At 50.3% G+C, this 14,462-nt stretch overlaps 7 protein-coding genes across 7 annotated transcripts, besides 1 other annotated feature; 5 read left to right on the forward strand and 2 right to left on the reverse strand.

Moving 5' to 3' along the window:
* Positions 1 to 14,462: part of a sequence feature (contig 1.169 1..351151(-1)) that runs on past both edges of the window.
* Positions 305 to 1,413, forward strand: ANIA_09076 (Clr5 domain-containing protein; the record flags this gene model as incomplete). The annotated part of the gene is made up of 2 exons (XM_677253.1): positions 305 to 438; positions 489 to 1,413. 2 exons carry the CDS (start codon positions 305 to 307, stop codon positions 1,411 to 1,413), a joined length of 1,059 nt encoding a protein of 352 aa, XP_682345.1.
* ANIA_09075 (NADPH:quinone oxidoreductase family protein) lies at positions 2,179 to 3,272 on the forward strand (the record flags this gene model as incomplete). Its single annotated transcript, XM_677252.2, has 2 exons — positions 2,179 to 2,211; positions 2,277 to 3,272. 2 exons carry the CDS (start codon positions 2,179 to 2,181, stop codon positions 3,270 to 3,272), a joined length of 1,029 nt encoding a protein of 342 aa, XP_682344.2.
* On the forward strand, positions 4,590 to 5,628 carry ANIA_09074 (uncharacterized protein; the record flags this gene model as incomplete). Its single annotated transcript, XM_677251.1, has 2 exons — positions 4,590 to 5,357; positions 5,623 to 5,628. 2 exons carry the CDS (start codon positions 4,590 to 4,592, stop codon positions 5,626 to 5,628), a joined length of 774 nt encoding a protein of 257 aa, XP_682343.1.
* Positions 6,333 to 7,017, forward strand: ANIA_09073 (putative extracellular serine-rich protein). The gene has a single exon (XM_677250.2). It carries the CDS (start codon positions 6,509 to 6,511, stop codon positions 6,959 to 6,961), a length of 453 nt encoding a protein of 150 aa, XP_682342.1. The 5' UTR covers positions 6,333 to 6,508; the 3' UTR covers positions 6,962 to 7,017.
* ANIA_09072 (Rab family GTPase rabF) lies at positions 7,505 to 8,796 on the reverse strand (the record flags this gene model as incomplete). The annotated part of the gene is made up of 4 exons (XM_677249.1): positions 7,505 to 7,603; positions 7,635 to 8,484; positions 8,603 to 8,667; positions 8,734 to 8,796. The coding sequence occupies 4 exons, from the start codon at positions 8,794 to 8,796 to the stop codon at positions 7,505 to 7,507; spliced, it is 1,077 nt and encodes a 358-aa protein (XP_682341.1).
* On the reverse strand, positions 9,299 to 11,703 carry ANIA_09071 (uncharacterized protein; the record flags this gene model as incomplete). Its single annotated transcript, XM_677248.2, has 2 exons — positions 11,462 to 11,703; positions 9,299 to 11,413 (listed from the first exon to the last, which is right to left on the reverse strand). The coding sequence occupies exons 1-2, from the start codon at positions 11,561 to 11,563 to the stop codon at positions 9,299 to 9,301; spliced, it is 2,217 nt and encodes a 738-aa protein (XP_682340.1). The 5' UTR covers positions 11,564 to 11,703.
* ANIA_09070 (SSH4 family protein) lies at positions 12,298 to 13,510 on the forward strand. Its single transcript, XM_677247.2, has one exon. It carries the CDS (start codon positions 12,378 to 12,380, stop codon positions 13,278 to 13,280), a length of 903 nt encoding a protein of 300 aa, XP_682339.1. The 5' UTR covers positions 12,298 to 12,377; the 3' UTR covers positions 13,281 to 13,510.

Here is a 14,462-nt window from a genome sequence, read left to right on the forward strand (position 1 = left end):
TAGACCCCATTCGGGCAAAGCGGCATCTAGTGCATTAGCGGGGGCCATTGGTTTGGTTCCTTTGATCACGTCGCTCTAGATCTTGCACGGTCCCTGCTCCCAAATGTTGTTAATAGTTCTGTCCTTCTCCACTCGACTCAAGATACATATAGCTGACATGCTCGTCTTCTTCTGATCTACATTTCTGTTGACCCGAAAGAAGCTCACCCAGGTCTCCAAGTGCATATCGTCGATCGTTTCTTCCAGGTTATCCTCTTCTGTACTCTATTGCAATCTTTTATCTTAGTCTACACGTTGTTACATCATGAAGAGCTCTGTTCCCATTTCATCTGATGTATGGGAGGAGAAGAAAGCCTTGATTGCTGCCCTATACAAGGACGAAGAATGGCCGCTAAAGCAAGTCATCAAGAAGATCCGCTCCGAGAACTTCAATCCGAGGTGAGCCTCTCATGTCCGTCGCTCGTTGCGGTCTTCTAACGCTTTCACAGTGAGACCCAGTTACGAAGCAGGTTGAAGAAGTGGCGTGTCACCAAACCTTCCCGTCAGACCAGAGAACGCACCAAAGAGAGTGTCCGCAGCCCTAAGACCACAAGTTGTTCCAATAATAACGGCTCCCCAAACGCCCAAACGCGTTCACGGCTGCCACCAACGACAGCAGAAGTCCCCGCAACCCAGTCAGAGTGGACCATGCCCAACAGAGTAGACGGGCGGCACAGCTTACCTACAATGCCCCTTCCGTTTGGTCAACAAGACATTTCCACTGTCTGGGCCCCAGCTTCGAGTCATTCATCACCTCTAAGTTCGCCAGGAAAGTCCCGCGTGGACTCTCTTGCCTCTATGGCTATTTCCACTTCCAGTTACGAACCATCACGAACTTCATCCTTGGTAGATAGTGCCTTGCTCGATAGCACCCCGGCAATGACTCCCACTTTTGCAAACTCCCCTTATGCTTTGGAGAACGACTCCTGCTTGCAAACAGCCGTGCCAACAACGACCGCGGTCCCACCAGTCCAGTGGGCAATGCCACAGTGGTATCTGGTGCCCATGGAGACGGGCTCTCAAGCCCCATCGATGCCCTTTTACTCAACGGGTCCTTTGACTCCGCCAATTGACCCCATGATGCTCCCAATGGCCCCACAGACGCCGGAGTTTCATGATTGCATAAAATCATGGAAACGCACATTGTCTTCTCCCTATGACCCAGATCTTGTTTCAGCAAAGCTTCAGCAACCACCAAAATCTCTTGAGCGAAAAGTATCGCATTCTTCAACCATAAGCACTAGCCAGTACCCAAGTGGGATGGTTACCCCAACATCTCCTTACTGTCATGGGCAATACCCTTCTGTATGCTCACCGGGCTACCCCTATTCTGGTTCTGAATCTCTTGTGCATCGGTCGAGCATTGATCTCTGAGCCCTAGACTGTCACAGCGTCTATTTATCGTTACATTATTACTGTTGTTATGTATCTTTTTATCCTTTTCTTATGTCTGGTACCTTTTCTTCCGTGGACATACGGTCTTGCCAGGTTGCCTGGAATTGCTTTTTAGAGCCTGCGGTCGTGGGCCACGGGTTTCTGCCATGGGCCGCTTTTCTTTTCTTTTCCTCTTTTTGGCTACTAGGAGTTACAGGATGGTGCATGTGCGGTAGGCTGGGCGATGTGTGCATTAAATGGCTACGGACATATTGAATGGGATTCAGGCTCGTTTATTGTACATAGATTCCAGGGAGAGCATTATATAACATTTTTCTAGAACTTTGATACGGGTCAATTTTGTCCACATAGGCGCTGACGTGCTTTGCTCGGGATTTAATTCCGCCTCGCAGCGTGAGCTGTATATATGCGACATTTTTGTCCGCCTATTTTCGCGGTCAGGCCATAGCGGAGTCCATAGAATGTTTATCTTTTTATCGATGAATTACGGCAGAGTCAATTTACCCCATATCCAAATTGTGAGTGGTGGCGACAGATCTGGGGTTGTAGCAGTAGATCTGATCCTTACCGACAACCTCGGTATCTTCCCATCTTGGTTTCGCCTTGCGGGGACTCGTGGAGTAGGGACATACCCCGTAAATCTGCGGAAGCTCTTCCTTAACTTTCTTCAGCTCATCTTGTATACAAACCAGCTCATTTTTCATACTTGGGTAGTAATCTAGTTACTCCCATCTCTGTCTCAAAATGCGCGCTATCCAGGTTAAAGAATACGTCAAGGTGGGCACTTGTCTAGATATCCCCAGTCATTCCTTACGCAGATTCACATTGCTAATCAAGAATAGGGTCCACTCGACCTCACAGTTTCCACCCTTCCAACTCCGTCCCCCTCCCCGTCCGCCTACCTAATTGAAATCCACTCGGCAGGGACAAACTTCTTTGACCTGCTTCAAATCCGAGGCAAATACCAGCACCAGCCTCCGCTCCCATGGATCAGCGGCTCTGAGTTCGCAGGCACGATTGCCGCCGTCCCAACAACAAGCGGGCCATGGAAATACAAAGTCGGGGACCGGGTGTTCGGTGCCACGCAGGGCGCGTATGCCACGCATGTCCTGGCACCCGAGTCGGCTCTGCTCCCTGTACCGCAGGGTTGGAGCTTTGAGGATGCGGCAGGACTGTTCGTTACGGCGCCAACATCGTATGGTGGACTGGTGCATCGGGCAAATGTGCAGCCTGGGGAGTGGGTACTTGTTCATGCGGCTGCTGGAGGTGTTGGGCTTGCGGCGGTGCAGATTGCCAAGGCGCGCGGAGCGACAGTGATTGCGACGGCGGGGACCGAGAGAAAGAGGGAGGTTGCGAAAGCTTTCGGGGCAGACTACGTGATCGATTACCGGGACAAGGCCTGGCCAGAGAAGGTGAAGGCGTTGTGCGCAGAGCATCGGAGCGGGAATGGTAAGGCCGGCGTAGATGTTGTTTACGACCCCGTCGGCATGATTGATCTGAGTTTGAAGTGTGTGGCGTGGAATGCGCGGCTGCTGGTTATTGGATTTGCGGCAGGAAGTATAGAGAAGGTTGCGCTGAACCGGGTCTTGTTGAAGAATGTTAGCATTGTCGGACTGCACTGGGGCCAGTATGCGAAGTTTGAAACCGAGACGGTGGGCGCCGTGTGGAAGGGCATCTTTGATCTGATCGCGCAGGGCAAGTTCAGGGGCACGGCTTTCAGGGACGAAAGCTTTGTTGGGTTGGAGAGTGTGCCCAGGGCACTGCAGGCGCTCGGTGGAAGGGAGACATGGGGAAAGGTCGTCGTTCGAATTATCGACGACAAGGGTAGTAAGTTGTAACTACGTTGATGATATCCATGGTAAATACACTGTCCATAACGCTGGTTATCTGAATCAGCTCAATTGATACAAGTCTATGTAGGTGCGCAAGGAGTCATGCTCTCGTAGGAATAGAAGAACATGAACTATGAAGGCCCTGAATTCGTCTAGCAACTTGAACATAGTTCGGGACCAGAAGGTCCAGCAATCCAACTCCGTTCAGGCACAGCCACAAGACGTGGCACATGTCGACCGTCCTCTGCAAGAGTCCGTTTCTGCGTCTGCTGCCACGCGTCAAGGACACATGGCAAGCTAACAGGGACAGTTGGATAGCTCAGTTGCGTGAAGGCAGCTTGACCATCGACAAGTTGGTCAGCAGTCACATATGTAGTTGGTCTTCGTAGAAACTTGAGAAAATATGGCTTACACAGCCTGTCACTACATCATGAATAGGGACAGGCACTGTAAGTTACATAAGTGTATGTAATAACCACATGATAGGTTCGTGCAAGTCATTGTTCTGGGTGCTGTTTGAGTTGAAATATTGACAGGAAAATTTCACTTCAAGTAGTGGATGTATCTTGCGCTAAATGATTAGTCATTATTTCACGTGATATTATGGCACCATACTCGGAATAAGTTGCGGAGCTGATAGGGAAAGAGACAGTTCAGCGTCTATGCATGGCTGAGTGCTCTTTTTGCACTAGAGATACTCGCGCTTTGATCAGGAAATCCGAACTAAGGCGGAATAGGGGCCGTTTTCGATACGGTAACTATTTCGACAGGGCTGATAATATACATTTAACCCTGTATATCAAGTAAAGACCCAGCGTATTTCCAGTTATGTCGCTCGAGTGAGATGCACTGCCGCACGGGATGCAGCGCCCTGCATCCCCACATGGAGACAACTGGACCCTGTGAAGTCATGATGAGCCTCGACGGCTGTGGCACTTGCTCGATTCTTTCTAAGAGGACGTCTTATCTATTTGCCTCTGTAGTGTATTAATATTGATGAGTTCATCACTCTTGGCCATCGTCACCGCTCGTTGCTTTCCTCTGCAGCGTTCGTATTAAGGCTGATCTTGGACAGTTTTCAGTTTAAGCTTTTCTGTTAATCATAAGAAGCATAAAGGCGACGCCCGCCCCTACAGCCCTGGCAGTGAATATTTCTTCCTCTCGAGGACAACTACGGCATAACAGCGTCATTTTCTATTTTTGCCACAAAGAAGACCTCGAAAATCTATATACAGCATTTCAGCCCCTTTCCGTTCTCAACACGTCTTCTCCCACTCTTTTCCTGTGTTTCCCTCGCTCAGCTTGATTGGCCTTTCAAATAAGATGAAGATTGCACTCCTATCAGCTATAACAGTGCTTCTCTCCACAACCGTCACCTCTTTCACGGTTCCGACGTCAGATATAACCATTCGCCATGGCAACCTCATCAGATCCGCCTCTGAACCCGTAGATCTCGAAGGCAGAGATCTGGAAAAGCGTCGTGGAGGAGGCGGCAGAGGCGGTAGTGGAGGTGGGAGCAGTGGAGGCGGAAGTGGTGGACGTGGTGGTGGTGGAGGATCCAGCTCTAGCTCGAGCAATCATCCAGGAACCCGTCCAGGCTCAACAAGTACCACCAGCAACACTGGAGGTACATCGCGCGGTGGTTCTGGAACACGGCCGACGTATGGACGTGGTGGCGGTTACTATGGTGGTGGTGCGACTGTTCCTTATCAATCGGGCATTCGGTCACCATTAGGTATTGTGCCCTTCTTCTTGCCTCTCGCTGCCCTGGTGGCCTTCTTCCCTGGCCCCTGGCTCTACGGGGCACACATCTATCCTTACGGCCACCCTTACCATTACATCAACGACACCACGAACAAGAACGAATCAATGCCGGTTATCTGCTTGTGCGCGGAGTACTCGACTTGCGGATGCGACGACAACAACAATAGCACGTACTATGAATCGCTCTTCAATGGAACACAACCTAAAAACGGCAGCATTGTCAGAGTTACCGACGTCAACGGTACGCAAACCATTGCCATCAATGGGACCCTGCAAAACGGGACTACGGCGGACGAGGATACGGTAGATTCGGCCGCTGCCTTGACGGTAATACAGGCCAGTGGGTACTGGGTCATGGCTGCCGTCGCTTTCAGCGCGGCGTATACTCTGTGATCGCATGTGTTTGGACACTTTATGGGAGGAAATCTGTATTTGTTTGGCCGTTTTGAATTCTTGATACCCAGTTGTGCCCTACTATAATCGTGTGCGATGATGACGAACCCTGAGACTTTCCCCAAGAACCCAGCCATCCTAAGTTAGCGCGGGTTCGCTTAGTATGTTATCAATATTGCCTGCACTTGTGCTTCAACAGTGGTAGGGCATTTCTCAAGCAGCTAAATCACCAAGGCCACTTGTAATGCCAACCCACTTTTGACGATAACAAAAGCAACCGCTATGCCCAGCCAGATATGAGATTGAAATTTGCAGCCGTGGGCATCCTTCAGCACTTTTCCGAGATGAAGATCTCCGTGCTTCATCAAACCAACTGTGGGACAAGTGACAACTAGCGTGTCAAGAGACTAAAAGGACACCTCGTGAACCGTGGAGTCAGACTTTATTTTTTTGCCACGGCATTATTAGAGTCTACGTGAAAACTGTGACAGCAAGAGATGCAGACTAAAGCATATCATTCTTCTCTTATTGAGACGAAATCTGCCACTCCAAGGCATCCTGGGCGTAATTATCGTGCTTGATGGGTCCTGGGAAATTGAGCAACGTAATGCTATACGCTAAATCTATCATTCTGCACAAATAACCAATTGACTGGCCGAACGGAAAGCTTCTACTGCCACACGCAGCGAACCATGGCCCAGTTCATCTTGAACAGCGGGAACGACAGGAACGAGCCTGAGAAGTAACGCCTGATTGTAGGAGTCTGAGCGACTAACTTTTGCGCGTGCCAATCGCCCCGCCAGCCACGGCCAACAACGGCACTGCCCCCTTTTCCCATTGCATCCATATCTATTCCATATCGCTCGTTTTATTCCGTTCACACTACTACAACCACACCTTCGTTGTTGTCGCTCTTTCATTCTCTACAAGGACTGCCGCTCTTTTCGAGTCCCATTCGCTCTTTCTAGCAACTATCTACCTACTATCCAGCGCGACGATCAACCGTCATCTATTCCTTCTTTTCTACTCTATACAATCAGCTACGCTTTTCATATCGACCCACCTCGATACACACAACAGACAACATGCAACTCCTCAAGACCATCCTCCTTTTCAGCGCCGCCTTCACCCCGGCCTTCGCAGCCGTCGCGAACGGCGGCAGCGGTGAAACCGAATCCTTCACCTCAACCCGCACCACAACTGTCACGGTCACCGTCAAAACCTCCACTACTGCCACTCCCACCCCGACCTACACGCCCACCTCCACCAGCACGCCCGTCATCGTGACCCCTTCATCCACTGCCACGCCCACACCCTCGCCTTGCAGCTCCTTTGTCATCACCAAGATCCACTCGTCGACCATTGCGCCGTCCTACGCGCCCTCGTCTGCCAGTACTGGTGGTTTCGCGTCTGGATCGTCTACGGTGTCTGCTTCGCCCTCCCAGACCCCCTTCACTGGTGCTGCCGTTCCCGGAGCCAAGTTTTCGGGAGCAGGTGTGGTTGGCGCTGGGTTGGCGGCTATGGCGTTTTTGCTTTAAACATTTTTGCTGACCGGCGGCTGAGTTGCGGGAGACGCAGTCATGGGCTGGCTATTTGATAAACGTTTTGATTCCTCAAATGTGTCCTCTTTATACCTTTCTTATCGGGTCTTGTGTTCTTGAATTTGTTCCGTCCCGCTTGGGTACATAGGTGGGAAGGAACATGTACATAAATCGGATCTACTTTTACACTTCTTATTGGGTATACCCATTTTCGCCTACGGTGGTTCTTTTCTTAATGCATGATATGTTCGGATTTTCCATGTTTTACTCCGCGGGGTCTTCTACAAACCAAAAAGGCATAGTCAGCGAAGCGAATGTAGATGTATGCTTTCAAGGAAATACATGAGAAGACTCTGCAAGTAAAGTCTAGCAACACGGCTCAGAAAATGGGCATCACAAAGCAAATAGCAAAGCAATAAGCGCTTCAATCAAGCCAAAGAATCATTATATAAGGTTCGGAGTCAGCAACGAACGTAATCGGGGTATAGTGCAGTAGAGAAATGAAAAGTACTAGAATAAGCGCCCGGTAATCACGCAAGCTCAAAAGTATGGTGTGTGGAAACGAGAAACAGAGGCGGGGCGAGTAACAGCCAGTATATCGCTGTAGAGACTGAAGTAGGCAGGGGCATCAGCAACAGCCTGAACTTTTCCTGTTATGTGATCCGCTCACACGGAAAACATCTTCCCACTCGTTCATGCTTGCCCTCCAGTTACTGCCGCCTCGTCGTCTTGTATTCCTTCTATGAAGCTGTACGGCATTGTCTTCGATAGTCATTTGGCTTTTGATGCTTGAAGCATCGCTCGTGCCGTGACCATAGGGACTGCCGTCCCCGTACTGAATACCGCTTTGTGGGTCATCGGGATCGATTTCACCGAGTTCAATCTTGGTGAGGATGATGCGCGCTAATCGCTGGAAGAGCTCTTCCACACCGTCCCCCGTGAGAGCTGAGACCTCGACAACGGCGGGTATATTAGACCTGGCAGCCCATTGCGAAGCTTCTTCCATACTGACTTCGCGACCATGCGAGGCATACGTGGCCGTCATTCTGGTTGCAGTACCAAAATTGCTCGAACGAAACGAGCCAGCCGTGGAGTCATACGGGAGTGAAGATTGCGGGCTTGAAGTGCTGGAGGGGGTGATGGGGCGGCGCATGCCATCCTCATGGTAGTCGTCTTGCGTGAGGTCTGTTTTGTTCCCCGCGAGAATGACAGTAAGGTAGGGAGATGTAAGGGCCCGCGCATCCATCAGAAAGGTCGGAAGGGAGTTGAACGATGCGTAGGATGCAACATCATAAATGAGAATAGCACCTGCAGCTCCGCGATAGTACGACCTCGACACCGATCGAAACCTCTCCGTCCCTGCCGTATCCCATAGTTGCAATTTAATTCTTGTCCGTCGGGGCCCGGTGCCCAGCTTCACAATTCTAGATGAGAACTCGACTCCGATTGTTTGCGACGATAGCACTCTCCCTACAGGCGCAAGGTGTATTAGCGAGCTGGCTATCCCAGCTCTGGACAGCCTGGATTCGGAACCGTACATTCGTTCTTTACATATCGGTGGAGCACGCAGGACCTGAGAAAGAAGTGAAGCAAATCCGTAAGTAGAAAACTCGGAACTGCGGGGCAAGGCGAACTCACTTTCCGGCACCACTAGGTCCCAAAAGAATGACCTTTGCTAGATAATCGTACATGCTTTCCAGTTCCTAATCACCGATCAGAACATGATGCGCCTGGAGGCGTTGCGGATGGCGTGAGCATGTCTAGCGTACCTGGTTCCGGTCTGGCAGAGTAGAAGCCGATGAAGCATTTGAATGCCCCCGGTGACGCACCATCGTGTCTGGCACAAGCCGGTCGGGTGCAGAAAAAGGAAGGAGGGTGGTGGAAAGTGGACGAAGGGGGTGGCAGGTGAGGTGTTCCTCGCCTTTTATCCTGGCGAATCTCCCTCAATACTTGACGCCCCGCCCAGTCCGATAGTAGTGCATCACCTACTCCACCGTCGTTTGGCCCCGGTATCTTCGCTCTTTGTTTCTGAAAGATATATTATTAACAATATGTCCTCCTCTAATAATACGTTTTCCTTGACAAGGTTCTCATTCTGCTCCGGGCGCTAATTCGAAGTCATTTCGTGAATGCGCGGCTGAACCGAGGCCGAATGCAAACCACATGTGCTACGGTAAGATATATATTTGAGTGATTACATTCATGAATCTTCATACTGCTATAAAAGTTGATCAGTGTCATGACTGGTGCAGTTCAATGAAAGCCAGGTATGGAATAAATAGTTGAATCACAAGAATACACGGTGTCGCGGGTACCTCTAACCCATTGTACATTTCAGTGGTGTCTCTGACGCAGTTGAACTAGAGTGCTCCATCCCTGGCAGCAGCCCTTGCTAATCTGATGCTCACACCAACAGCACTTGACCGGGCCAGGCAGAGGCTCAGTCGTTACGCGTATGCGCGACGACCTATGCTGGGCCTCAGAGCTCGGCGGCTCAGTGGATGATTCATGCGATGAATGAGCCTGCAGGAGCCGATCGACCAAAGAATTTCGCTCCCAAGCCGCGAGTTCTTGGTCTAGGGCAGCTGATAAAGGGTCAGAAACAGTAAGGCTTGCATACACTTCGGATGGCATGTCATGCCAAAACTTGCACCGACAACAAATGACAAAGAGTTTCGGAACAAGTTGTCCCAGATTCCTTTTTTTGGTCATCTTCTTCGGATCTCCCTTGCCGTTCGATATGCCAACAGCACCCTCAGAACCAGTACTCTTGTGCTTGAGAACGCGGGAGCCCACAGGCGCCTGAAGGTCACAGTCGTCTGAGGTTTTCGATACTGTGGAGCCAATCTCGTCTGCGGTGTTGTAGTCCGATTCGGATTCCTGCGACCTATCGTTAGACAGGCTGCTAGTTGGCCTGTTATTGGTTATCATATCCGGAGATTGTGACATTGCCCGGCTAGTTCGCTTTGGGCTCTTCGGAGGCACAGTTGGGAAGGAGTCGCGTTCCCGAGGCGGCGGTGGCATCGTTACTGTGGCCTTGGGCTTGCCACCACCGGCGCCTGTCACTTTGTTTAGTGAGTTATAGAAGCGCGGCTTCGCTAACAGTACTGATGGAGCTGACTGACTAGTAGGCTTTGAAGTCGGCATTCTGCTCATAGGATTTTGAGCTTTCCTCGCCTCCATCAACGATGGGTTGATTGTGATGTTTTCAGAGATTCCACTCGAGCTTTGCAATGTGGAAACCTTATGGTTCTCCGGACTAGTCGCTTTTTCGGCGACGGTAAGTGTCTGTGGCCGTGCTGCATCGGGGATATCATGGCTTGTCAACGTGGTTGCCCTTTTTGAAGGCACTTCGTCAACGTCGATTGTCTGTGATTCCGCAAGAGGAGAAGATTTGAATGTCTTTTGCTGTCTCTGTACGATTCCGTCCGTGGGTGATCTTGATAATGGGGTTCTGGACATCGAGCGGGATCTCGAGTTCATCTGCAGTTGACCATTGTCGCCTTGAGGCTGCTCCAATTGGCGATATGCAATCTGGCCTCTCACAGCGTGTCCTGATAATGGGCGTCCATTTTTGGGTGTTAGACTCGCGGTGAACAATGCCCGGTCTAGATCTGCTTGCTGGTGAGAATCTTTTCTACGCGAAGTCTCAGACAGATCACTTTGTATGTCACTTGGTGCTGCGAGGGCGCGTTCTTCTCCATTACGAATAGTCGGCTGGCTGGAAGTAGACTCAGTTGTGGTCTCTAGGGACTGTGATGACTCCTCAGGCGACACAAGCAAGGCATTTTTTCTCGTAGCCAGCTCTTTCGATATTGCTGTGCTTAAGCGCTCAGGCAACGTCGGGGACAATACTGGGAGGGCATTCGATTCGTTATGGCCATTGGGGTGGTTATCAACCCCTTCAACGGAACTACACCGGGACCTGGATCTTCGTCTTGAACTTGAGAGGATAGAAGAAAGACGCGAGGAGGGTCTTGATCGCGACTCATCATCGCTCACACTTGATGACCTACTTGAACTCTTGAGGGGCTGCTTCTTTGAGAGTTTCCGGGATTCTCTTCTCAGTATTGATGTGTCCCCCGTCCGTTCGGCTTCTTCGAGTTTGAGCAACCGCTTTTCGAGCTCTAGTCTCTCTGCTTCCAGTCTTTTTGTAGCTCGTCTATCCTTTTTCTGAACCACGATGTGATTCGTGGACTTAAACCTCTGATTATCTTGGTTCAGAGCGTCTGGATACGGCTCCAGATGAAAAGACCGAAGCGAAGAGTGTTTCGATTGCGAAGTGTGCAAGTCTGTAGCATTTGAGTTCGCGGATGAATGTGAGTGACGACTGTTGCTAGTAGATTTAAACTCAGATAGTCCGTGGTTTACAGAGGCGAAGGAGGTACCATTTCCCTCGTACACGGAGGGGTTTGAAGAGCGGGAGTGTTCATAACTGTCATTCCTTGCCTTGGAATAGTTAACACCACAACAACACTAATGCAAAACCAAACTCACATCGACGGGCTTGTCTATATGAAACATTCGCTGCAATTGCTGCGTAAAGGAAGGCCTCCGAGGCCTCTTGTTTTCGCTATTCGATTCAATGAGCGCTGGCATCTTGACGTGGGCAGACCAACGATGACGCAAGAGTTGGCAAAGAATGTTGGAAGATAATCATATTTACAAGCGCTCAGTCAAGAATATAATGAAGGACAGATTCAGCGCGACAGTATAAGTAAGCAGTCGAGTCGCACAGCTGACCCTAGAAAATCGGGCATGAAAAGTCTGCCATGACAGCGAACACAGAGATTTGTACAGCTCGAATGGGACAAGACGCACAGGTCACATGAAGGTGAAACATTTCGAGAAACTATCGTGTGAGCGCAGAACGAATTGCCCAACCGGAGCCCAAGGGTGCTGCCATGCATGCATCGATCTGACTACCGATACGCTTACTAAAAATACCTCTCCTGGCTCCCCTGCGAACTTCTCAGTAGGGACAACGAAGCAACCGAGAGTGGCTGATGGTTAATGATCTACCGGCAGTCGAGAAATTAGCAAAACATGAAGCTGTTTGTTGATCACGCTGACTACAGTGAATAGGTGGTGCAGGAACCAACTAGATCGGGTGGATCGGAGGGTTGACTTGGTTCAGTAACAGCTCCAGGACGGAGTCAGAAATGTGGTGATCTACAGTGAGAGGCTCTGGCTGATTCTCCGTCAACAAATACCTTGAATCATCCGTTGTTGCGCCTATGGAAAGTGCAGGTGCACAGCCACAATTTCAGCAACCATAAAACTGGACGTCATTCGAACGGACCCCGCCGACATACTCCGCATTATTTCCTCGAAACCGTCGGGACGCAAGGAGGGTCCTAGGGATCAAGGAGTAATAATACGTACTTCGCATACCCATTTAAGGGACGTTCTGATGGCAGATAAAATCTACCCGCCACCGCCGGGACCACCTCCCGGCTATACAGAGGGCCCTCCGCCTCCATATCACAACTGGCAGGAGGCAGTTCCTGACACAACGGAATATCCGCCCCCGCCAATATCAGGCAACTACTACTCTAATGCTGGCAATGCCTCTGCCGATGATGCAGAGCGCGCACACAATTTCTGCAACAGCACTCCACTGTATCGACCGGTCCAACCGTCTACTGTTGTATACAACTCTGTTCAAAACTATAATATATCACCGGTCCTGCCGGCAGAGTTCCGCGGGAACATCTCTGGCCATCACGGCCGTTGGAAGGGATCTACCAGAAACAGAAATAGTGATTGCGTCCTGCTAACGAATCTACCGATCTATTTTGCATTGGTAGACTCGCCGTTTGTGACGGAGAGAAAAAAGACTATCTATTATGAAGTCAAACTGCTTGGTCTTCGTACAGGGCCAACACCGAACGATGCTAGCGGGCTATCCATCGGATTCGCGGCGCAACCGTACCCTACCTGGCGATCTCCGGGCTGGGAGAGAGGCAGCCTTGCTGTCTTCTCGGACGACGGATGCCGTTTCACAAATGATTCGTTTGGTGGGAAGGACTTCACGGATCCTTTTAGAGTGGGGGAAACCGTGGGTCTTGGGATGACTTTTGAGCTGGAGACCCCAGTCTCACAGCCTACTCAAAAACTGAGCGTCAACATTTTTTTTACTCGGAATGGCCAGCACGCGGGCGGATGGGATCTGCATGAGGAGGTTGACGAAGAAGCCGGTAGCGTTGAGGGCCTGGGGGGTGAAGTCGATTTATACGGGGCCATTGGGTTATTCGGGGGAGTTGATTTTGAGATATGTTATCATCCAGGGGGTTGGCTCTACCGTCCGCAGTGAGCAGCTCGGGTGAACGCCATATTACTGACAACGAAGACAAATATTGATCCTCGGGTGCGGTGCAAGTATAGACCGTCACCGGCGCAATGTAAAACACCGATACCAACTCACGATGAACGCTCCTTGCTTTTCCAATTAGAATTCCTACCTCGAAGCTAGCTTTGCTTCTGGGGCGAGAAGGTTATGCAATGTACCTACTGCAGTTTGCAATATTGAAGATTACCGTAGACTTTTCAGCCTTTGACTGACCACTACAGAAGGTATCACAGCAGCAAACTATATCCTCTGGGCTCGAGCTATGACGTACTTCTAGACAAAGTTGCCTACTAAGTTGCACATCAGCCCTAACCACCGGTCATCCATAAGCGACGTACGACGTTCTGAATGTGACTGGCTATAGTAGCCATATGAGCCTTTTGTCATCAGGAGTCCCTCTGCGCATCCTCAGAGCAATCTTTGTAGAACTAGTATAAATGGTTTTGAGGTGTTTTGGATAGCGTGGGTGACTATCTAGCTTCTATATGAGAAGGTTGGAATGGCTTTCCTCTGGTCTCAACCAACGAAAAAATGTCTGCGGATTACTCCTAACTCGTGTTAAGCACATTCGCCAGTTCTCTGATGACGAAATATTATAGCACTTGGTAACCTGCTCAAAGTCTCATGGGGCTTCTGTGTGCCTGCTTCTTGTGCAGAGAAGTAGGCGTCCTGATGAGAGTCTATGTAGTACTTGTCGCAACAGCCTATAAAAAAATAATCCCCTACTCCTAATGAAACTGCCGCGCAAGTTCTGAGACTTAACAAGTCCACTTTAATAGACCTAGTCCTGTAAACCGAGTCTGACCACCCTTCCAAACTCAGCAGCCCACCACCCCCGTATTCCAAAATAATTTACGATTTCGTCTATTCGGGCCCAGGCAACCTATAGTCCGTACGTCGTATAGCCTAGTGGGGTAAGGTGTCCTGGTCTCGAAAGGGACGTGGAAAAGTTCAAGGGGACAGGGAAGAAAAGGGCTGCTGCGAGAGCGCAGTGCGCGCTTCCAGAAACAGAGCGAGCTGCACGATCAACCAGGATGAGATTCCCTGCCGATCCTATACCGCGTAGAAATAACTGTACATTAGTGCTTCGGGGGGAAGCACGAGGTACATCTCCGGGTGCATCCTAAAGAACTGCCTTAGGAACTG

The sequence above is a fragment of the Aspergillus nidulans genome, chromosome VI, assembly GCF_000011425.1.
Source record: "Aspergillus nidulans FGSC A4 chromosome VI".
Lineage (NCBI taxonomy): Eukaryota > Fungi > Ascomycota > Eurotiomycetes > Eurotiales > Aspergillaceae > Aspergillus > Aspergillus nidulans.

Excerpts from the sequence above, each read along its gene's own strand:
- ANIA_09073 (XM_677250.2), top strand. The coding sequence starts at position 6,509 with ATGCAACTCCTCAAGACCATCCTCCTTTTCAGCGCCGCCTTCACCCCG.
- ANIA_09070 (XM_677247.2), top strand. The coding sequence starts at position 12,378 with ATGGCAGATAAAATCTACCCGCCACCGCCGGGACCACCTCCCGGCTAT.